The sequence below is a fragment of the Chiloscyllium plagiosum genome, chromosome 9, assembly GCF_004010195.1.
Source record: "Chiloscyllium plagiosum isolate BGI_BamShark_2017 chromosome 9, ASM401019v2, whole genome shotgun sequence".
Classification (NCBI taxonomy): domain Eukaryota; kingdom Metazoa; phylum Chordata; class Chondrichthyes; order Orectolobiformes; family Hemiscylliidae; genus Chiloscyllium; species Chiloscyllium plagiosum.
Genome location: NC_057718.1, coordinates 41,615,251 through 41,639,832, shown reverse-complemented (window position 1 = coordinate 41,639,832; position 24,582 = coordinate 41,615,251). Strand labels below are relative to the sequence as shown.

At 38.8% G+C, this 24,582-nt stretch overlaps 1 protein-coding gene across 1 annotated transcript in view; it reads left to right on the top strand.

Moving 5' to 3' along the window:
- The first annotated feature begins 1,045 nt into the window (after positions 1-1,045).
- rrp15 (ribosomal RNA processing 15 homolog) overlaps positions 1,046-24,582 on the top strand; it is a 36,716-nt gene continuing 13,179 nt past the window's right edge. Inside the window, exons 1-4 of the mRNA XM_043695792.1 lie at positions 1,046-1,417; positions 6,201-6,451; positions 8,458-8,555; positions 12,676-12,877. Coding sequence (XP_043551727.1) covers positions 1,369-1,417; positions 6,201-6,451; positions 8,458-8,555; positions 12,676-12,877 — 600 coding nt within the window. The 5' untranslated portion in view covers positions 1,046-1,368. The remainder of the gene's footprint in view (positions 1,418-6,200; positions 6,452-8,457; positions 8,556-12,675; positions 12,878-24,582) is intronic.

The window sequence follows — 24,582 nt, the reverse complement described above, 5'->3', positions numbered from 1 at the left end:
TGGAAAAATTTGAAATCAATAGGGTTGTTGTGGTGGGTGATTTTAACTTCCTCTATATTGACTGGGACTCCCTTAATATCAGGGAATTGGATGGGAAGAATTTGTTAGGTACATCCAGAAGGGTTTATTGAAGCAATATATAAATGATCCAACCAGGATAGAGGCCATACATGACCTGGTATTGGGAAATGAGCCTGGCCAGGCAATCAGGTTTCAGTAGTGGGGTATTTCGGGAACAATGATCATAATTCCATAAGGTTTAAGTTACTTTTGGATACAGGTAAGGGTAGTCCTCAGGTGAAAGCACTAAATAGTGGACAGGCTAACTACAACAATATTAGACAGGAACTGGGAAATATAGATTGCTGCAGCTGTATGAGGGTAAATCCACATCTACCATTTAAACGCCATTGATTGGAGTTCAAGACCAGTATGTTCCTATGAAAATGAAAAATAAGCTGGAAAGATCCAGGAACCTTGGATGACATCCATTCTTTACCAGAGGCCATTTCTACCATTCTAAATCAATAAAACCTTTCAACATTAAACAGCACTGAACGAAACTTGGATTTACAGCTCCAAAGCGGTACTGTATCAAAGCTCAAATTATCCCTGAGGTGGGGGTTAATGATAGGAAACAGCCTCCGTAATTCCCACTGCTCGCAGAAGGCCTGGAATGTATTGGTGACTACTATGTGCTCCTCCTAAACGGTCAACCAGATATGAACTTATCACATAAAAGAAATGCAGGGACAACACCCTCCCGGTCCTGCATTGCCTGGTTCTGTTTGCGACAATGGCCAGGCCCTGGGCAGATTCACTTGGAAATACTGAGACCACTTCTCAAGTTCATAGCCATCTTAACATTTTAAGGAGTACTGAAGAAGAAACATTTTTATTTGTTCTTTAAAAGACAAAACTGGATATGAATTGAACATTGACCCAATTCTGCACATTCACTACCACCACCACCATGAACATTCCGTCAAAGTGGAGGGGCGACAGATGAGAGATTTGATGTTTGTCCAGCAGCAAATCAATGGCTTCACTATTGCCTGGTGTGAACTGAGCTTGTCGTGTGATGGAATTCTGTCCGCAAAAATGACTCAGGAAAAGTCATGCATAAGCATCTAATGGACGATAAATACTTTTGTCAGTCCAGGGACTCGAAGACGGTCACATTAATTTGCTCAACCTAACTTGTGCGAAAGTGAACGGGACCAAAGTAGAAACTGTAGTCACTTGCTGAGGTTCTCTCTAAACTTACAGCAGGAGCAGGGCTCGGGCGGACTCTTTGTTCCGGGCTCTTCAGCTGGCGGTGGCGGAAGGTTGTGTGGGTTGCACTCGGCGCTGCTCCTACCGGTTAAGATGGCGGCGGTTTCACGTGGAGACGGCGGAGTGGGAGCAGGACTGAGCGGTAAATAGATATGACCCAGGTCCCAGAAAAGTGCTGGAACCGCTGGTTCTTCATGTTTTGGGGGAAATAAAAGCCAGAAGGAGCGGCTGTGGGAAGGGGAATGTGTTTTAAGGACTCACTTCAGCCTGAAGCTCATCGGGTTCAGTGTACAGTGTTAACTTTAAACTTATATACCGTTCAAAAGTTCCACCCAATATTTCCTGCTCGAGATTATTCAGATGATTTGTCCAAGCACTTTCCTTTTTTCACTTCCCACATTTTTTTTCTTTTTGTCTTTACGTTTATTACACACCGTTTGTTTGAAAACTGCTGCCCACCTTCTCCATTCACCTTTTAACTTTTATAATCGTTGGTAACTCTTTTCACCTCCGCCATCCACTTGAGACTGTTAGACATTCTTCTCACTTTATCAGAAATAAACCAGATGTCATATTGTCTTTGGCACTCTGATTTTCTTTGGAGGTGCTGGTGTTGGACTGAGGTGTACAAAGTTAAAAATCGCACATCAGGTTATATTCCAACAGGTTTATTTGGAGAGTGAAAGCTAGTGCTTCCAAATAAACCTGTTGGGCTATAACCTGGTGTTGTGTGATTTTTAACTTAATACACCTGCTTTTGTTCGCAGCAAAAAAAAACGGAGGATGCTTGAATCCAAAGTAGAGATGCAGGAAGCTGGAAGAACATGGCAAGCCACGCAGCATCAGGAGGTGGAGAAGTCAATGCTTCTTCAGGACTGTGTTTTTCAAGCCTCCTGCTTGTCTACCTCTGATTTTGCGGCCACTCATGATCTCCATTTTTGTTTACTGGTTGTGTGCACCTGGCCATCACTGCCAGGGCATATCATCAGTTTCATATTCATTGACAAAATGTTAATGACTTCTAAGTTAAACTGTTTAATATCGAGATCAGGATAGTGCGCAACTCATTTACCTGAATATTAGTCTGACTGAAGCTGACTTCTTTTGCTTCCACCAGCATTTCTTTTTTGCAATTTAAATGGTGGCCCTGGGTAGCTTGAGCTAAGTCAAGGAGTGTTTAATATTACCACCTGAGAGTGAATCTTGTTTGATTCTGTCACCCAGTTTTGCAATATTGCACTTTTAAGATTGTACTTTAATGTGTGCTATTTAACTTGTGTGCATATTTGGTAATCTTTACTGGGTTGCACACAAAACTATTCTGAACCTGCACTTGAAATGTTGTGGAAACTTAACGTTCTTACATCTTGCTGGTTTCTGTTGAATTGTAAATTGATCACGATCAAATTCAGCATATTGCTGACTGAGTCGTGCAATGAAAATTAAAATGCTGTGGTTTCTTTGTTCTTGATTTATGTTGTTCAGAGCTAGATGTTTAAAAGCCAGTTTCTTTGGATAGTGTGCAGTTGCAGATTTAAACTGTTCACTTACACATGTACATTTGTAGGTGTAACAACAGGGGATAAATGGAAGAAATTTAAATGATTGAAAACCCTTTGGCTTATGTTAACCTGTTTGTGCTGTACTTTAGCTGCTGGTGCCATGCTGATGTGCATTTTGTTCAAGTTGCTGGTCATCCAGCTCCATGCTCATCCCATTTATAATAGCTGAATGCTGTCAGTAGTCAATGTGCTAGATAAGTTTCTCTACTTTTTCATCACATTAATTCTGTCATTGCTGTCTTATCTGTCATTGAACCCCAGACAGGTCTTGCTCTGCCATGAGAAGATTGAAGTTGTTTCCTCAGATGCTGACTGCAGACTTTCCTCCTTTATCACCTCTTCCCTGCCCAGACATCAGCCCGACCCAGGCAGTTTATAATCTTGATGTTTGTTTTTGAACTGATGTTGAAGTTTACCTACTGACTTAGTTTTGCCTCTAACATTGCATTCACCATGTATGAGACATTGATAAATACTTTTGACTCCACTCTTTTCTCCAAAGCTATGCATCTATTCGACTCATCCATAACTATTGTTCCCGATCTTACATTTCCTTCATAACGAATTCAGCATTTGTCTTTGATTCTTTCATGGGACATGGTGCTGCTGGCTGGCCAGCATTTATTGCCCTTTCCTAGTTGCTCTTGAGAGGACGAACTGCTGACTTGAAACTCTTCTATCTATGTGATTTAGGTGGACCCACAATGCAGTTAGGGAGCAAACTCCTGGATTTTGACCAAACAACACTGAGGGAAATGCAATATACTTCCAGGTCAGGATGCTAATTGTTTTGGAAGGGAACTTACAAGTAGTGGTGTTCCCATGCATTTTCTGCCCTCGACCTTTTAGATGGAAGTGGTCATGTGTTTGGAAAGTATTGTCCAAAGGTATTTTGGTGAACTTCTGCAGTATATCTTGTCGGTGGTACACTGCTGCTACTGAACATTGGTGAAGGGAGTGGATGCTTGTTAATATGATGGGTTGATTTGTCCTGGATGGTGTCAAACTTCTTGGGTGTTTTTGGAGCTGCAGTATCCAGGCAAGTGGCTAGTCTTGACCTTGTCTACAATTCCTTCCATCATTTACCCTACTCTATATACATTGATTATTCTGAAAAAAATATAAAATAACAATTATTTGATCTTCTCTGACTTTCCCCTCTCTTTCACCTCACTCCCAGCATTGATCACCAATCACATCAGTTTTGTTTGGAGTTTCCTTTCTAAACATATCATTCTTCCATTGAAATCATCCAAATCTATCTGTCTTCCTAATTTACCTGTGGCTTGGCGTCACTTTTCATTTGAGTTTGTTAGTTGGGTGCTTGGGATATTTTTGGTGATGCCAACATTTTATAAATGCAGCATATTGTACTTGCTGCAGCAGCAAAAGCATCTGTTTTACTTTTTCATTTTCACTCTGGCAGTGGTGCAAAATGGACTTCAGTACGGCATGTAAGTCATGATGCAGGTGAATACAGAGGAAACTGTCAAAGGTCTGCACCTAAAGCAGCGGTTGGAATCTTTGGAAATGCAACTAGGAGGCGAATGACTTAGCTGAAGTCTCTTTTATAGAGTTTGGGTGCACGCAAGGAAAACATGGTTCAAATGCAGTCTAATGAGCAATGTAAGGAACCATTTTAAGAACAGCTTTATACTTGATTGTTTCTGCTGTGTCTGTTCCAGTGCTGAAAACAATTGCTGGGCTGCAGATGCTTTCTCCTCATCTCCTGGAAGCTACCTGAGGACTGCTGCCTGTGGTCTCTCATCTCAGCACCTGACACATCACCTAGGAATTCCTAACAACAATCTGCAATTCACCAGTCTCCTTTTTTCAAAGAAGGCCCAATATCAAGTGTATCCTAGGAACACTTGTTCCATCCTATAGATCATTCACTGTGCCCAATTTATTCCAGTTTGTCAGCACAAACTAACTTCAAAGCTTGTTTACCTTGTAAGTATAGCTTAGGTGACAGAATTCTGCCAGCTACTGTCTATTTTATATGTTTCATTTTAAGTCTTGAATTTGTGTCGCTGCCTTTTAAAGAGCATATTGCTTGACTTAGCTAGAAGATGTAAGAGAGACCAACTGTGTTTATTCCCATGCCTGTAACTGTTTGCTATGAGGTAGGCAGGGCTTAAAATATCAAACCAAGCTGACTCTTATTCCTCACTTGTCTTGACTCCAACCTATATTATAATTTGCAGTGCACGCACTAAGTGCACATCTGAATTTTAACAATTGTCATTGTGCTCATTGGCCTGGCAAAGGTGGCCATCTAGACATTGAGGTTGGATTTGGTCTTTAGGAGTGATTGTCCTTGGATATCTTTTTCCCACAGCCTTGTCTGACCCCAGTAACTCTAAAGAAAAGCATGCAGTGTATACTGCAGCCAATAGTCTTTGCAAATATTGGAGGGCATGTTGGACACGGATGTCAGTTTCATTGTTTAATTTGATAGGTTAGCTTTTTTATATTGTGTTTTGGCATCTCCATGACAACACCCCGACAACTCCAAGCAACTTGCCTTATTTTAAATGTAATCAGTTACATGAGACACTTAATAGTTTTTGTTGCATCTCCATGCTAACCATAGTCCAGCCAATCAATAAGCTCTTCTCAAGTTGTAGAAATTGTTCATTCTTTTCTAAGTTGTGTTTTTGCATTTCAACCTTGATGAGTGTAAGGTGAGAATCTTTGTCTTTGTCTCTTTTGTAATTTTTTTTGTGTTCTATTGGTCATTTCTGTCTTCAAGGTGGCACAGTTTTATAGGCTTTGGATTTCATGGCACTGGAACAGCTGAAAATCTCCTTAAGAGTTTTATAAGAAAAGGTATCCTGGTGCTCTGGCGAAGAATGTTCATCTGCTAATATGTAGCGCTGCATTCTAATGGCATCATTGTTATGTTGGGTTTACTTTGCCAATCCATTAAGTTTATCCACAAATAAATTCAAAAGTTCTGAAGTGCAGTCATGTATCAAAGTGCCACTGAATTATATATGTAAATATCTAAAATCATAATATATTATTGCAGTGACTTTGAATATTCTTAATGGTTTAAAGTTTGTTTGCAAAACTGAATTTGCAATTACTGTTACAGGCAACAAATCAGTGTTAGGTCTGTGAAACAGAAATTCAGATTTTAAATAAAGTTTGAATAAAAAGTCTAGGATGCACAATAGGATACAGATTTCTAATTTATTTTTTAATATTGCTACAGCTGAATATTAAATTTGGTAAGCTGTGGCTTGGAGATTGCTGAACCTTTTGTTGACACTAGATGTCAGTATTGTATCAATGAAATTCATGTTTGAAAGGTATACCTCCTACTCATAACAATATGCCCATCTGTTCTGTTTTTAGATTCTGATGGTGATCTTGCAAGTGATCACTTCTCTTCACAGGATGAGGAAAATCATGATTCAAAAACTGAACTTGGAGAGGAAACTGCAGACCTGAGTTCAACAAATCCCAATGCTGGCTGGGCAGATGCCATGGCCAGAATTCTTAATAAGAAGGTTCCTGGTGACAAACCAACCATTCTTGCTAAAAATAAAGAGAACCTGAAAGAAAAAGAGAAACATAAGCAGGCAATGTTAGAAAAGATGAAGCAGGTATTAATTGCGTTATGCTCTTCAGACTTTTTTTTGCGCAATAATTATGAAATGTCAGTGTAAACTGGTAACTACCAGAACAGAAATAATTGTTTTTCTTCCAAAACCCAAGGGCAACAGAGTTGTGACACAAGTCGTTAGGGAAGCCCATTGAAATTGACACTAGAAATAGGTTTTTCTTTGTGAGCTTCACTGTTGATTCTGGAGAAAGGGACCCAAATGTTGAAGAGAAGATATATGGAATTGACCAATTTAAAAAAAATCTTTTTCTAAAGAATGTTTGCATTTGAGTGAGTGGTGTACATATTGTGGGAAGAAGTCATAGTTGACTTTCACAACTAGCTGGTTTAATTTGCTTTTCTGCAGAAACAGCCTTGGCAATATTTATTACGACACCTCCAGGATGTTCTAACACTTAAGCATGGTTCACAGAACTTCCCAGACAAATAATATTGCATTCTACATTTTCCACTGCCCTATAGCCGATCACATCCCTTCCCACTCCCTCTCCCACTCTGCCAAGGATACGCAAGTCCTGGACTGTCTCCACTTCCAAATTCTAGCCACCTGATGTCTGGAGGAAGAACGTCTCATCTTCCGGCTTTGGACCCTGCAGCCACAACGGATCGATGTCAATTTCACCAGTTTTCTCATTTCACCTCCCCTCCCCCCATCCCAGATCCAGCCCTCCAACTCTGCATCGCCCAGACGTATATACAGTACCTCCCCTTCTCCCCGCCCCCCTCCCATTTATATCTCATCCCCCTTGGGGCACACTTTTTGACTCTGATCTCCAGCATCTGCAGTCCTCACTTTCTCCAGGGTTTTCCACACTCTAAGTAGTAGACTCTGTAGCTGTTACTACTCTTGTATGCATCCTATTTTCCCATTTTAGTTTGTGATGACTAGAAACAATGAGTATGCAAAGTGAAAAGTTGTATATTGTGAATTGGTTTGAACTGCTAACTCCCAGTCACATGCAAGTTAATTATTGCTGCTTTTTTTTTCAGTTGAAATGCTTTTTTTGCTTGGGATATAAATAAGAATGGATTGCTAGGGTTATGTGCTGTGTATAGGTAATGTGTGCTAAAATTACACTTGGCGAACTCTCTGTTTACTGTTGACCAATGTGGAATTACAAATGTTTGCCTTGGCCATTTATTTCAACAAAGAGGATTACTTAAGGGATGCTGGCAATGGATCCAAAGGCAGCAATGCCATTTGAACCCCTCAGTCACATTGTAAGCTACAAAATTGAAGCTTGAAGAGTTTGTCAACAAACCCCCAAGCTTGGAGTACTGCCAGTAGCCCTGTGCCAGACCTCCAGCATTTATGCTGTTTGTTAGTAAATTCTATTAAATCTACATACGTTTCTAATATTTTTGAAATTCCAATTAACATGGCATGTTTTGGATTCTGAGGGGCACTGAGTGCAGTGGGTTAGCATATTATTCTTAACCTTTGCATTGGAAATTGATGGGAGGCAGATTTTCTTTTCCCTGAATGCAGAAGTTTCATGTGAAATGAATTTGCCTGGCTCCATGGCCATATCTAGTGGGATGTGGACCTACCACATACAACTGCTTCCAATTCAGTTTAATTGACAATCTGGCAGAAACTGGTGTAAGAAAAGTAGATCTTAAACTGGTGCATAAAAGCACATTCTTGGAATTTACTCTGCATCCAGCCTCTGCTACACCTGATACAGAATTGCTTGAGACTGAATGCGGCAAGTATTTCATTTCAGGCATATGTCTATCACTGAGCACAATTTAATTTGAAGAAAAAGTTGCTTTGCTGTCATCAGCTGTAAATGGTGTTTACAGAAGTATTGCTAATACTAGTAACTGTTCTGTTGAGGCTTTAGTTTCTGCTGAAACTGTGGTTTCACCATTTCCCAACAAATGTTTGGATATTTAATACAGTAATTTATTCATTAGAAACCTTTGATTTCAATGAAGTTATGACATTATTCAGCATGTTCTTAAATGTGCTTTCTTTGGCAGCTGGATAAAAAGAAAGAATGGGAACAGATGTGCAGAGTGAAACCTAATGTAGCTAAAGATCAAGAGACTGAACGGACTTTCCAAAGAATAGCCACCAGGTAAGTTTTGTGCAGCTTTCTGTAGAAGAATTTCTGATGGCTAAATTGTAAAGTCATAGTCATAGACATAGAGATATACAGCACGTAAACAGACAGTTTGGTCCAACACAACAATGCGACCAGAAATCCTAAATTGGGCTAGTCCCATTTGCCAACATTTGGCCAATATCCCTCTAGCATGGGCTTTTTCCATTGGAGTGAGGAAGGATGAGAGGTGACTTGATAGTGGTGTACAGGATGATGAGAGGCATAGATAGAGTGGTAGCCAGAGACTTTTTCCCAGAGCGGAAATGTCTATCACAAGGGAGCATAATTTTCAGGTAATTGGAGGAAGGTTTAGGGGAGATGTCAGAGATAGGCTCTTTACGCAGAGAGTGGTGGGTGCGTGGAATGCATTGCCAGCGGTGGCAGTAGTTAGAGGCATTAAGGACATTTAAGTGACTGCTGGACAAGAACATGGACAGCAGTAAATTGAGTGTGTAGGTTAGTCTGATCTCAGTAGGATAAAAGGATGGCACTACATAGAACAGCACAGGCCCTTTGGCCCTCTATGTTCTAAAACTGCAAGGCCACCCTTTGTCATAGAAATGTATAGCATGAATACAGACCCTTCGGTCCATCTCATCCATGCCAACCAGATATCCTAAATTAATCTAGTCCTATTTGCCAGCACATGGTTTTTGAAAAGTGAATTTGCTTGCAAATGGATAAGGTAAACAATGTGCTCAATATATCCTTGTTTGAAGTCACTGGAATTATTTTATTACAATCTTTGAAATAAAATAGAGACTTTTTCTGTTTGCTTTTAATTTAACATAACTTTTGCTTTAATGAGAAAAGGCTAAATTGATTTTAGAAATTTTAAATCCATCCATTCACAAAACATTTGACCATTTTTCTCACATCTCCATCCCAAAGCTGACGAAAGACTCTTGACACACCACTTTCTAAATCCTTCCGTATTTCAGCTTATCTTGAAGAAATCAGTTTGGAAATGTGCATGGTGATTGATTTATGCCTATTCTTCACCCTCAGAGGCTGACCCTTGTGTCAGAAACTGCACCGCCCACCTGCACTTAACAAATTGGAACAAGATCTGTATTGCATGTACTGCTGTTGCTTCCATTTAGAAAGGGCTCATTGAAAGACATGGCATCTAACGTTAGGGTTGGTCGAAGAGGCTTCTCAAAGTCTGCACACCATGCCTGTCAGTTCTCTGAAGTAGCAATAAAAAGCAATTTTCATCCAGCTCTAAGTCCTGTAACAAGTCCACCAAAACATGTTAAAGATCCCATTGACAGGGAAGAAATCGCATTCATGGCAGGTGAACATCCCATCCTTCTGGAAATATGCTGCAATGTGAACATCTAGGCTCTGACCTACTTTTAAATCTCAACTTCTGCATTTCTTGATATTCCCACTAGGTGGTGGGTATGGGCAACCTGAAGTGACTTCTTTCACTGTTGTTTGCCAAATCAAAATGAGCAATAAGTTTCAGGACTCCCAATGTCTATCATTGCCTGTATATATAAGCCATTCCTCATTTCTAATTGACAGTAAGTTAACCTGCAAAAAAGGTTTTCTCTTAGATCATAATTTCTGGAGTTGTGCAATCAGTAAGACACAGGTTATCTTGATGTGATACCTCCCTTTAATGTGGTCTTATCTTGATTAATTTGAATTAGATAATGGGGTTTAGTGCCAGGTATGAATTGATCGGTTGTTATCTACTAATTAACCAAAGGAAACATCAGCTGGTTTAATGTTTTACGAAACATATAACATCTCATTATGCTTTGTCTCCCCTAGCTCTTCAAATACATTTCCTTACAAATAAAGCCAGTTAAAATAAAGCCAGTGCCCAATGTTGAGCACTTGAATGTTGAGTACCAGCTCAATTTGTTTGGAACTTTGACAAGAAACAGAATGGCCTTCCCAGTTTCGGCAAGGTTTGAATTATGATTGGCCGATTGAAGGGCATTGTGCTAATCTCATTAATGGCGCATTCCTCAGTTTAAGAATCTCAATTCCAGCATCTTTATAACTGCTATTCTATGGGCTTAAAGTAGAAACATTATTGACTTGATGAATCATTTGGTAATTGTAATACAAACCAAAGAGCTGCGGACGCTAGAAATCAGAAACAAAATTCAGCATATCTGGCTGCGTCTGTGTAGAGAAAGTGGAATTAATATTTTGTGCTCCTTCTTTGCGGACCGATTTTAGCTAGGGAAATGTTAGTATGTCTGCTACAGAAGGTGTTGGGGGGTGGTTTGGGGAAGGAGAGAAAAAAAACAAGCAGACAAATCAATGGGGTAAAGGTCAGGCTGGGAGAATGAATAGCTGCTAATGGGGACCTTTAGTAGCTGCCATTGGGTTGTGTGTGGTAGTAGGCCATGTGATGACAGGGTTTCTGTGTAAGGTTGGGGTAAGGACATGGGAGAAGGTTCTCAGGCCCTAAAATATGAAACTCAATATAGAGTCTTGAAGGCTGCATGCGGCAAAATGAGTTGTTCTTCCAGCTTGGGCTGAGCTTCACTGGAGTACTGCAGAAAGCCTGAGACAACAATGTTGTCCAGGGAATACGTGATCTGTTGAAGAGGCAGGCAACAAGAAGTTCAGGATCTGAAAAGTGTTTGACCAGTCTGTTTCGTCCCCCTGGTGTAGAGCAGACCACATTGTGAGCAGAGGATACAGTAGACTTAATTGAGTGAAGTGCAGGTAAATCACTTCTTAACCCGGGAGGTGTGTCTGGGGCTTTGGATAGTGAACAGGCAGTAAACGGGCAGGTATTGCATTTCTGTGATTGCATGGTAAAGTGCCGTTGGGAGTGGGCTAAGGTTTCTCAGTCGGAACAGTTGCTGTGGAAGGTTGACATGGGAGGAGAGTGTGCCTCTAGCATCCCACTAGAGGTGGTGGATGGTGACTTTGGATGTAGATGTTTATGGGGTGGTAAGTGACGACCAAGGGGACCCTGAACCCTGAAAGGGTCATTGGACCCAGAACTTTAACTCTGCTTTCTCATCACAGTTGCTGTCAGACTTGAGTTTTTCCAGCAATTTACGTTCATTTTAATTGGTAATTGTTAGTTGTATTTACCAGCAAATCCACTGGTTAAAATAATTTACGTATTTTCCTTAATAGTTCTTGCAAAGACAGTTTTTGGTTTTTCTGTTGTCCATGCTCCTTATGTCTTGAGCATGTAGACCTACTAAATCAAACAGACAACCTTTTGAAATTTCACTGGCCTTTGGTATTGTATGGCAGTGAATATGCTGCGCTCTTCAAAGAAATGTCGTCCACAGAAGTTTTGCTTTCATTCTGGCCTATATGCTGTTGTATTCAAAAGCAAAATCCCTTCATAAAAATGCTTCTTGTTTTTGCAATTTTTTGTTCATCTGCATTGAAAATAACTGAAGAAAGTGAAAGGTACTTGAGAAACCCATAAGTGCCTATTAAAAATAGTTGTATTATACTGATAATTTGTGACAGACGTGTTGGCTAGGTTGGATCCAATGGACAACTAATATTTTGATCTCCATTGTAATCGTGATGGAAACAAAACAAACTTGCATTTTATACAGTGTTTTTCATGGGCACCAGGCATTGCAAAGTGCTTTATAGCAATGATTTGCTATTATAATGGAGAAAACATGGTAGGCAGTTTTCAAAACGCAAACTCTCAAACTCTCAAGTAATTGATCAATGACCAAGTAATTTGATTTTATGATGTTTGAGATAAGAATTGGTCAGTGCACAGGGAGCAACTTGCCTGCTAATGTTTATTCCATGCCTTGAAATTCTTTGTATCCATTCAAGCAAGCAAATGGAGTGTTGGCTTAATATCTCATTTGAAATTTGTTATCTTCAGCAGTGCAGCACCCTCTCAGTACTGCACTGATATGTTAACTTTGATTTATTTATTTACCCTGGAATGGTACTTGAACTCAGAAGTAAGAGAGCTAACAACTGAACCATATTACCATTTTGATCAGCCTGTTCTTGTTGAAGGTGTAGAGCAGCTTCCCTTGAATAGCACCCTCCTGCTCCTAATTTGTATGTTTGTGGTCTGAGTGGACTGGAATAACTAGCCTGACTAACCTATTTGCTTGATACACAGGGGTGTTGTGCAGTTATTTAATGCTGTTCGAAAGCATCAAGCTAGTGTGGATAAAAAAATTAAAGAAGTAGGTGGGTCTGAACAGAAGCGTGCCAAGTTACTGTACTCTGTCTCAAAGAAAGATTTCATCGATGTGCTCCGAGGATCAGAACCGAATGTTCGACAGGGCTCAGCAGCAAGACCAGTTGATAATGTAAAAAAGGTATGTTGAGTTTTGTAATACTGAACACTTGCGTTTCTGTTGATCATGTGGGTATTGTGACATAGCCACGTTTTAAATGTTTCCTTATATTTATTTATATTTATCTATTCAGGATCATAATGATCAGTGACATGGTAATTTTAGGCTAATTAGTGCAGTCTTGCTGCACTTCTTTCTTTGGTGCATGCTCACCAATTTTCATCCTTGAGTATATGGTGCCGAGCCAACTCCTTAAACTGCTGCAGTCCACAAAGTGTCAACTGGGGAGTGCCGGATCGTAACCCAACAGCCATGAGGAATGGTGATGTATTTCCAAGTGTATAGGCTTTGGTGAGTTAGGAGTGAGTTACTCACAAGAGTTCCCAATATTTGACCATATCTTTCCGTCACTGTATCTATATAGCTGGTGCAGTTAAGCTCCTGATTGATCGAAGGTTCTGAGAAGGTAATTCCATTGAATATCTGGGAGATGTAGTCAAAATTGCATTCTGCTTCATAGTGATTTGGACTAGCTCGCGTGGAGATAAGGTGAAATAAATGTCTTCTGGATGCTGTTTTGTGTACAGGCAACAAACCCAACTATTTTGCGGCTTACATGTATTGAGGCTGCAACAAAAGAACTGAGCAAATGGACCTGTTCCCTGACCAGTTAATTGCTTTTTAAGATTGGTAGACAGAACAATGCTTCTCTTAATATTATAAAACATAATTTGTAATTACTTTCATGTGCCTGCATAGTTGATAGTTCTAGGCATTTTCAATATAGTTTTGTAGTTGTTTGGGATGCCATGATGGCTGGGTAAAGCCCAAGTAGCATGAATATAGCACCATTTACAGGAATCTGATATCTTCAAAATGGTGCAATTGTTTATTTTGTAAATACTTGGGGAAGCTACTTTGCATTACAGAATCAGAGAAAATACAAGCAGGTGTAGGCCATTCAATCATTCAAGCCTGTTCCATCATTCACTATGATCATAGTTGGTCATCTAACTTTCCTGCTTTCTCTCTATACCTTTTGATCCCTTTAGCCCTCAGCACTATGTCTAACTCCTTGAAAATATTCAATGTTTTGACTTCAAATACTCTCTGCAGCAGAGAATTCCACAGGTGCTCCACCCTTTGGTTGAAGAAATTTCTCCTCATCTTAGTCCTAAATGGTCTACCCATATCCTTAGAAAATGATCCCTGATTCTTTACAACATTAAAGAGACATTTGGATGGGTATATGAATAGGAAGGGTTTGGAGGGATATGGGCCGGGTGCTGGCAGGTGGGACTAGATTGGGTTGCGATATCTGGTCGGCATGGACAGGTTGGACCGAAGGGTCTGTTTCCATGCTGTACATTTCTATGACTCTATGGTTAACAGGAACATCCTTTCTGCAATTACCCTGTCCAGTCCTTGTAATATTTTATATGTCTGAGATATCTGTCTTCCTTCTTCTAAACTCCAGTGAACTGAGCCCTAACCCATCTAGTCTCTCTTCCAATGTCAGTTCTGCCATCCCAAATATCAGTTTGACGTACCTTTGTTAAACTCCCTCCACAGCCATCCTTCCTCAGTTAAGCAGGCCAAAACTGTACGCAGTACTCAAGGTGTGGTCTGACCAAGGACCTGTATAATTGCAGGAAGAAATCCCTGCTTCTGTACTCAATCCTCTCGCTATGCAGGCCAACATGTTCTGCCTTCAGTCCTTGCTGAATCTGCATGCTGACTTTCAGGGACTGATGTACAAAGGCAATCCTTTCCCAATCTATTGCCAAAGTGGATAACCTTGCATTTGTCTATATTATACTTCATCCGCCATGCATTTGGCCACATGTTCAACTTGTACAAATCACACTGAAGCAGCTCTGCATTTTCCACAGTTCACCCTACCACTCAGCTTTGAATCCAAACTTGGAGATGTTTCATTTAGTTCCCTCACCTAAATAATTAATATATTGCAAATAACTAAGGTCATTGTTAAGTATGCCTTTGACTGATGCAAGGGGTTGTTTGGATGCTTCCTTGTAATGCCCAAGAGTTTCTTCTGACAAAGCATCTGGCATGTACTTGGAGCACTTCAGTCTGAGGGGGATAGGTGGGGCAAGTGTTCACTTTCCAAGGTCAGCCAGCCTCTCAATGTCCTTCTGCACTTGATAGGAGAGGTAGCTAAATACTGTAATGTCTCATTAACTATCATTCTGGTATGTTCCCACTGTAAAATTATTAACCCAAATCATCTTTGCCTATTTCCTAGTTCTGCTATCAGAGAGGGTACAGAAATGGGAGCTTTCCTAAATCCAACCTGGTAGACATCACCAACCCAGTGCACCAAAGGGAAATGGAAGAATTTGGCTGGTGTATCAGCTTGCTAACTAGCAGGCGTAGGGGCTACTGGGCAATAGAAGACTGGAATTGTGCATGCAGCTCAAAATTATTCAAGTTTTTGTTGGGAGTTTCTCTCCATAGGGCGGATGTACTTCAATGAGGTGATCTCAATCTTGACTTCTACTTTAAAGTAGTCAGTACCAGAAGTCCCAGCAGCTGCTAATGTAGATGTACTTGTGTTATGTCCTGGCCTCTGTAATTTTTATCTTCTGCATCGAAGGATTTGATGCATTTTGTTATAATTGATGCAGAAGTAGTGAAAGATGCAAGAGTAATTAAATTTTATCAATTTCATTTGAATGATGGGTCTGCATGACGGCTGCTTTGTTTAGGGAAGGAGTGGACATTTTGATTTCCCTTCCTTCCAATTAAAAAGGTCAAAATATAAATCAAAGCAACTTCATTTCATGAAAAAGTTGGATCTTTCTTGGGCTTAGTCTTGGTTATATTTAAGTTCCATTGGAACATTTTCTCTTCTTCACCACTTTCACCCAATTATACAACAAATTTAAAGTTGGATTTTTTCCCTTGATGTTTTCGCTCATAACCTTTCAAGCATCTATATTTGTTCAAGCATCATGTATAAGTTTGAACAGCACCTGGATGTAGTCTAGTACACCAAGTAGGTCTTGTGGGGCACTATTCTATCTGTGCACTACTTGAGTCGTGACAGGACTTGGCCTCAGCTTTTTTAGTTATTTTTCAAAAGGTTTATACAGCATAGAAAATATTAGGGTTAATGCCAAAATTCAGTTTTTTTTCAAACAGCTATGTTTTGCCTCTCAGCTGTACCTATGAAAATATGCTGCACTTGACCTTACAGTTGAAAAGGAGAGGGCGTGTGCCCGTCAAAAACAGGAAAAGCTGTGTAAGTACTACCAATGAAGAGCGACCAGGATATATGAAACCAGAAAGCCTAATACTGAGCACTTAGTAAAAGGCTACTCACAAGGAAAAGAATGAAATGTTTATTGTCACAATCTAGTGCATTTTGCTAGCTGATTACATGGAATAATTGGGCTGGATCTTGTTCAAGTGGGGCATCTCCTGGCATGCATCAAAGCTGGCAATTCCTGTCTATTAAAACTGTTCAATTCAAGCCTGCTTCTGAGTAGAAGGGCACTTTGAATTTGGAAAATTAGAGATACAAATAATTCTACTCTTAATGTTACTGCACATTTGCCACATAAATTCAGAATGGAATCAGCTATGAATGCCACCAATTTATTTATTGATATCTGCAAACATTTTGTTTAACAGCAGATGACATGTTTTAAGAATGTTATAACATTCATTGGTGCAATCTTTATGTAGATTCTTAGTGCAACTTTTATGCCCAGAAGAGAGAACTAATCACCTAATTAATGGTAATTAAAAATAATGCTGGGATAGTTCTACAGATCAGGTGATATCTGCTGAGAAAGGAAAGGTTATCTCAGCATTTTGAGTTTCTAATCTCTATAGAGAATCAGCATTACCCCAGGCAATAACAGATTTCCTTTCACCAGGGGAGTATTGCTGTTTTAGAACTCTAAATCAAATTACTTATAAATTGATTTAAGCCACTTCTGTTTGATGTGGTATCTGCTTATCATCCTTATTTGGAATTATATTGCCACCCCTTCTCTATCATTAGGTCGAACGCTCAAACTCCCTTCCCAGCAGCAGCATCATATACTTAGACCAATTAGACTGCAACAGTTCAAGAATGATTTGGAGATGCCGGTGTTTGACTGGGGTCCACAAAGTTACAAATCACACAACAGGTTACAGTCCAACAGATTTAATTGGAAGCACTAGCTTTAGGAGCGCCGCTCAAGCTTGACCTCGATTGTAACTGACATTCTAAACATGAGAAAAATCTGAGCGTTTTGTCCATTCTTGGTAAGAACTAAAGATACTATAATAATATCTGTCACTATTGGCCATTTGATACCTTTGAGACCACACCCTGGTGGTACCCAGAACAATAAAAAAATTATAAAATAATAATAACAATGGTTAATCAGTTCTTGAAGATGCTAATTGGAATGCATTAAATTCTTAGGTAATTTGGCAAAAGAATGCTAAAGTTTCATGGCAGCTGCAAGGTAATTCAGCACTTTGTGACATTGACTCTTAGGACTGATGCCATTTCTAATCAATGCTGATGAACAATGTTTTAGTTTTGTAATGGGAACTATCCACACCTCCCATCCTACAAACTGATTTATCAAAGCCCATCATCTGAGTGGCGCATTACTGTTTTCAGCCTCATGGGCTTCTCCTTCAGCTGATTGAGGAATCTCCAACAAATCAGCGTGTATCTTTATCATCTGAAGAGTAGCAGATTTCTACCCAGTTAGTGAAAAATGGTACAGGCCATTTATGTTGGCGCCAACTGCAATTTCAAAGGCATAAGTCATCATCTGCCATCATGAGAGCCTTATTGGTCTCAGGTTTAGTAGTTGGCAATGTGGCTGGGTGGTTTACCTATTCTTCTGTATCATAGAGCTCATCAGCTACCAAGAACTTGAGTAAATCTTTTACTGCCTTTTCATGGAACAAAATGGGCTTTTAATGACTGTCCTTAGTTTCACTTGAGAAGATGTTGATGCACCATTATCTTGAATGCTGCACTCTTTATGGTGAAGACACTTTCAGTGTTCTTACAGTGTGTTCCAAGATTTTGATTGATGAAAGAATGGTGATTTTTAAAAAAAATCTGATAGTGTGAATTAGAGTGAGATTTGGAAGTGATTGTGTTTTGGCCTTGAGCCTAAGCCACCATTCTTGAGACTGATCTATATTTCAACCCTCATTCAGTAAATTTTTATACCCTTACCTAACAAAGAACTATTAGTGTTAGATTTGAAGTTTCTAATTTGCTTTACCTCAAAGATTTTTATTCTGTCTTGGCAAGGCCAGCGTTTTAGCCAAGGCAGCTAATATTTTTGGTCTTGACAAAGGAGGTAACTAGTCTATGATTTTAGTTTTGCTAGCAACATGAGACATAGCATTTTTATTTATCATTGTCAGCAACTTCAGTTTTTAACATAATTTGCAATTGTATCTAGCAAAGCCCTGCCATCTAATTATTCACATCAATGGACTTCATAAAAGTGGTCCTTTTGCCTTAGGTTTTAATGATTTTTTTACAAATTTATAGCAATTTCACTGAAAGCTAGCAATGGACTTAAAATTAATTAAATGGAAAATTTGAACAGTTGTCACAGCACTTTATCAGGTTTTAAACTCTGCTTCCCTGTCTCGATCCTACCATATTTTGCAATCACCTGAATCTCTTACTCTTCAATGCTGAAGTTCAATTACTGAGGATGGCAGACACAGAAAAGGCATTGCAGATTTGATGACATAATTACATCCCAAATAATGTAATAGCATAGGAATATGCCATAATCCAACAAGGGTAATGGTCATAAAGGGACATCAACACCTAGAACAGTAACAAAATGTCAAAAATACTTTATTGGCAACGATATAGAAGGAGATTGTGGTTTAGTAGTATTATCATTGAATTATTAATCCAGAGACCCAGGTAATGTTCTGGAATGCCAGGTTTGAATCCTGCCAAGGCAGATGGTAGAATTTGGATCTAGTAAAAATATGGAATTGAGTCAAATGATGAACACAAAATCATTGTCAACTGTTGGAAAAACCTATTTGGTTCACGCATATCCTTTGGGAAAGGAAACTGCCATCCTTACCAGGTCAGGCCTATGTGTGACTGTAGTCCCAAACCTGAGAGGTTAGTCCTCAACTGCCATCAGGGCAATTGGATGGGCAATAAATGCCTGCATTTATAAGTAGCAGTTCCCGTGTCCTGAGAGTGATTTTTTAATAAAATGTGATGCGGGTGCTTTATAAATGAAAGCCATTTTCCCCAGTTGAAAGAAATCATTTTAGATGTTGGGCAAGTCCAGTTTGGACTGGTTTCTTAGTTCCTGCTTGATTGCATCACTTAATGACTTTCTATCATATCTATGTTAGGCTAATTCTAAAATATAACTTTTGTTGTTTGAATTGCTGATGTCCTGGATGGAGTTGATTCACTGCTTCATTAATATCAATATTAAGCAGAACCACTGAAAGGTAAACTAGTTAGACATGATGCCTCCTGTGTTTGGGATAAATTCTTTTCATTTGTAATTGTAAAATTTTTCAGAAGCTTGGGCACACAGCTACATATGTTTTTTTCTAAATTCCTTTTGGGAATGGTTAATGGTATTTGATTGAAATGTTCATTATGTTTTTTCTATAAAATAGAATAAGTAATTTCCAGTCAACTGTGGTAACTAAAATGTTGACCATGCAATGGGATCTATGTCATGCTTGTGTATCTGTTTTTTTCTCATTTTTATGCAGAGAAAAACTCTATGGTTTGAGGGTTGACTGTTTATTTTGTGAACAGTTGTGATTGAAAGAGCTGTGGGTTGGAGTCAAATATTTGCTTTCATGGCTTGAAAACATAGTCTTTTTGCCGGTTCCGTATGCCCAGATGGAAGTGATTACCTTTGAGTGTAAGCCAGGATCGTTTTTTTTTAAAAACTTAACTTAAGGTGTCTTTTTCTCAAAGTGACTTTGGGCTTGACATTTTTTGGGGCACTTTGTTTTCCTCCTACTTCTGTATAGTATCAAAGTTATACTTAAGTCGGGTACATGTTCACTTGTAACTGCTTATTAACCCTGAGTTTTAGTAAGTTTTTTTAAGGCAGTGTGTGTCAATACTAAGACTTCATTAGATTGTGAAAGATTTTTCCAAAAGAAGATTTGGTGTTGTAATTAAATACTTCAAACTCATAAAGCTTAGCTTATGTGTACTAATACTGAAATATTTGGAAAGATTTGATGTGTTACCTAGCAACATGAAAGGAATGGGTTTTTGCTGAGCTCATTTCTATATAGTGTAGTTAGCTCTAGGCCAATGTAAAACATTTTGCACTGTAAAACCAGTAAATAAGCCAGCTGGGTCGCACTTGCACATCAGAAATCACATTATGAATGTAAAGTTGAATAAGTTGTACAATTTATTGAATCAGCTTATGACATTTCAATATTTGTTAGAGAGGTTAATTTTGATGATTTAAGTTGGCAGCATTTCAGCATCATTAGAAACAAAGTTTACACAAGTCTGTTAACTCTGTTACCACTGTTTTCTTGCCATTTCTGACATGGATGGTAAAAGTCCATCAAAGCAGTGTTTAAGTTGGCATTCTGCACAGTTCACTGCTTGCGATGTGCTGCAATGTAAATTGTGAAGAAGATGCTTGGTTTGGGCATCAAGTGATGTGATATCAGCCAAAGTGAGAGTCTGGAGGTCCAAACCTCTTCCAGTTTTATTTTGTGTTTGTGAACTGTGGGCTTCCAACAGACTGGATTATTTGTTTTCAACATGGAAAAAAGGCACAGATTGACCTGTGGAGGGGTAGGGATTATGATTACTGAGGAGTGGCAAGGCTGAGCTGGAAGATTTGAGACAGTATTCCTACTGGATCCACTTCTTTTTAAAAACAAATGTACAACAACTTTTTGGAGTGGCTTCCAGTGATCACTTTAAGGATTACTGCTTGGTTGTCTTGCTGCTAAGAGGGAAGGAACTTGTGTACATATTGCTGCTCCACCCCTTTCTTTTTAAACATTCTATTAATGTTCTATACCAGGCACATGACCTCAGTTTGCTTAGCTAAAGACCTTCTTGCCTGTTTTAGGCAGAAATGTTGAGTGTCCATTAAAAGCTTCTTGAAATTTGATTGAGACAGGCAAATGGGTTTCAGTGCCCCTACTAAACTTTGGATTGCTAATTACTTATTTTTAAACACAAAATGGGTAGCCAGCATTTGAAGTTCTGCCCATACATCTTGGTTTCTGAAAGGAGCAGCTCTGAACAGGAACCCAGAAGTCTTTGTAGTGTTAAGTACCCTGCTGGTTGAAGGGCTAATGGAGTACTAAGTGCCATAGTGGTTGAATTGCTCATCTTACATTCGTTCCTTAAGTTTCCATGAGGCTGTTTCTTCCAGTAAAGTAGGAAAGTTCAGTAATACTGGTTTTTTTGCATCTGATACAAACGTATATTTAATTTGATAGAAAATTGGTTACTAACTTCAAATATTCAAAATGATTGAAGTAGTGTACAAATGTATGAAACTATATCACTCTTAGGTGAAGCGAATAGTGTTTTGCGTAATATTCTTGTACAATATGAAATCTAGCTGGCTTTAAGTAAATTTTCAACTAATTCATGGTTAGCCAGCTACTAAGCCAAGGACTCAAATTGCATAATGTGTCTGTTGTTTGTTTTCTGTTCAACAGAATCTAAACAAATAAGTATATATATTGTACTTTCATTGGCCAGCCTATTGGTGCCTAAGTGATTGCATCAAGAAAGTAGTGAGTCATTTTGTTAAATTAGCCTTTTGATTTTGAAAAAAAAGTAGTTGACAAATTGACTTTTTTTTATTTTCTGCTCATCTTTTTTTCATGTTGCTTTAGCCAGTATCTGACTAGCTATCAGCATGAGTAATAATTGGTACAAATAAATGCTTTGTAATAATTATGTGGATGCAGCACTTAAGTAGAACTTGCCAAACTCCATTTTTAGTGACTGTGGTTGTTCTAATTAGTAGACATCAGTTGTATTAATAAGTATGCCAATAGAATCTCCTTTGTTTTCACTTCAATACCATCTGTTATTTCTTAGTGGAAATGAACAGCAAGTGTTATTCACTAGTTCCTTAAAAATCGAATGAACTTTTGCCTCATTGCAGTTTACTGTCCAGATTTCATTATAATCTCAAGAGAAGACTAAAAGGTATAAATATAAACAGATAAATAATTACGACTGATATTCGAACATACTGTTCCAATTCCAGAACGTTCTGTGACATTTGCGTATTTGTTATGATTTGGTTTCGTTCATTGCTTGAAATGTGTCAGATTTCTGACTGAATCATTTTCGACTTTATTAGCAGCTCCTTTGGTGAGCATGAGTCTGGCTATTCATATCATCTGTCCACTCTATTTGTGGTTATGAAAAGATGAGGCAAATCCTTTGGAAAGATCCATACATCCAACACAACAGGCTGTTGCAAATCCTAACACATGATATAAAATGAATGTGAAAAGGTAATAAAATCAATGTATCAAGATTCCAATATTACTACTAGCTTCTAGAGAGACAGGTACGGGCTTTCTTTAAAGGTTTAGTAGGTTTGCAAGAAAATACAGTTGAAGTTCATTAAGTTGAAGCAATATTTAAAGGATTCTGTTAAAGTTTAACTTGAGAGATATCGAGCAGAGGAACATCTTGTTTAAGAGTACAAGTATTCCAGAGAAACTCTTAAATCAAATATGAACGATGAGGCTTATTATCAGAATTGTGATTTCTTGATCATTTAGCGAGGTAGGAAAAAACCTAGAATGAACTATAAACAACAAAATCTAATTAGTGCTAGATTTACTACATTTTGAGTAAGACAATTATGAATCACTCTTCACTTTCGAAAACGTAGTCATTTATGGTGGCATAGAGATGCACAGCAAGGAAATAGACCCTTCGGTCCAACCCGTCCATACCAACCAGACATCCCAACCCAATCTAGTCACACCTGCCAGCACCCGGCCCATATCCCTCCAAACCCTTCCTATTCATATACCTTTCCAAATGCCTCTTAAGTGTTGCAATTGCACCAGCCTCCACCACATCCTCTGGCAGCTCATTCCACCCAGCCTATTCAGCCTCTCCTTTAGCTCAGATCCTCCAACCCTGGCAACATCCTTGTAAATCTTTTCTGAACCCTTTCAAGTTTACTGTTAGTTAACATATGGAGATTATTGAAATATCTTGAGTTCCAGGCAAAGATGGAACTGCTCAAAGGCTTTCAGTTCTGGGACTGCCTAGTAGTGGTTTCAAACATGAGAACCATCAAAAGCCACAGTGAAACACTACAAGAAAATGTGATATTCGTCAAGTTTACATGTACTCAACAGAAATTAAAGTTGAGACATTCCTGTTTTCCTCAGAGCCATGTGTTTAGATCTCACATGATGAGTAGACACCAATCACAAATCAAATTTGAATTTAATTTTGTCATATGAGAGCAAACCACGAATGGTTTAGTAATTAACGGATTTCTAAACATCAGCCTATCTAACAGGATAGATTATATATTTTGTGCTTTAGAGCTGTATAGTTTCTCTTATTTACAACACCCTAACATCTTTTCAGCAACAAATAACATGTACAAAAAGAAACTAGTACGTTTTTTACGACTTTGCTTTACTGGGTATACCAGAAATCATTGTCAAAACGTTGAAGAAAAATGTTGTATAGATTGGGTAGGAGAATAGCCTCACCATCTGTAAATCATTCTTTCAGACATTAAGCTCACCACAGTCCCCTTGTTTGGTAGCTTAAATGAAAGTTATGGATCCCATGGCAATGATTGATAAGCAGAAACACTGTTTTGTCCTGGACAACATTCTTTCCTCAACTCGTAGCACCACTGCAAGTAAATGAACTGATCGTTTTTTTTCCAGCGGTTACATTTATCACGTTTCAAAAATAATTCTTTGTATGATTTTAGATTGAAGATACTTCATAAAATCAGTGTTGCTTTTTAAGCTTCACAGGAGTAGAACAGCTTCAAAACTGTGTCAAATAGAAGCTGTGTTTTAAAACTAATTGCTCTGGTGAAATTTCAATTTGATCTTGGGATCTTCTAGACATCTGTGTGGTTAAATGAGCTTTTACTCTCGAGCAACAGCATTGGCTTTGTAATGCTGCAGGTATGTTTCCTGTATCAACTTAGTATGATGCAATTGGTAGCAACTCTGCTATGTCAGAGGCTTTGTGTTCAAGTCTCACTCCAGGGCTTGATCAAATAATCTAGGTTATCGCTCAGCCTAATACTTGGGGAATGGTATGTTGTTGGATATGTCATTCAAGTGACAGCTTACCATGAGCTGTTCTTGCAGGGTATTTGGCTGCTAATCTACCCTGACCCAAAAGAACCTAAAAACAGATAATCTGGTTAATCATCTCATTATTTAAAAGCTCTTGTTGCACAGGCATTAAGACATTTTTCAACAGCATGTTGAAATGCAATTGAAACAAAGTGCTGGAGAAACTCAGCATATCTGGCAGTATCTGTGAAGAGAGAAGTAGTTAATGTTTTAGGCCAACAAGGAAGTATGACTATTTCGGAATTTCAGTGCTGAGAGAGAGTTGCCTTGGACTTGAAACATTAATTCTGTTTCTCTCTACACAGATTTTAGCAGACCTGCTGAGTTTCTTGAGTTGGATGTGAATATAGGAGGTATGGTTAGTAAGT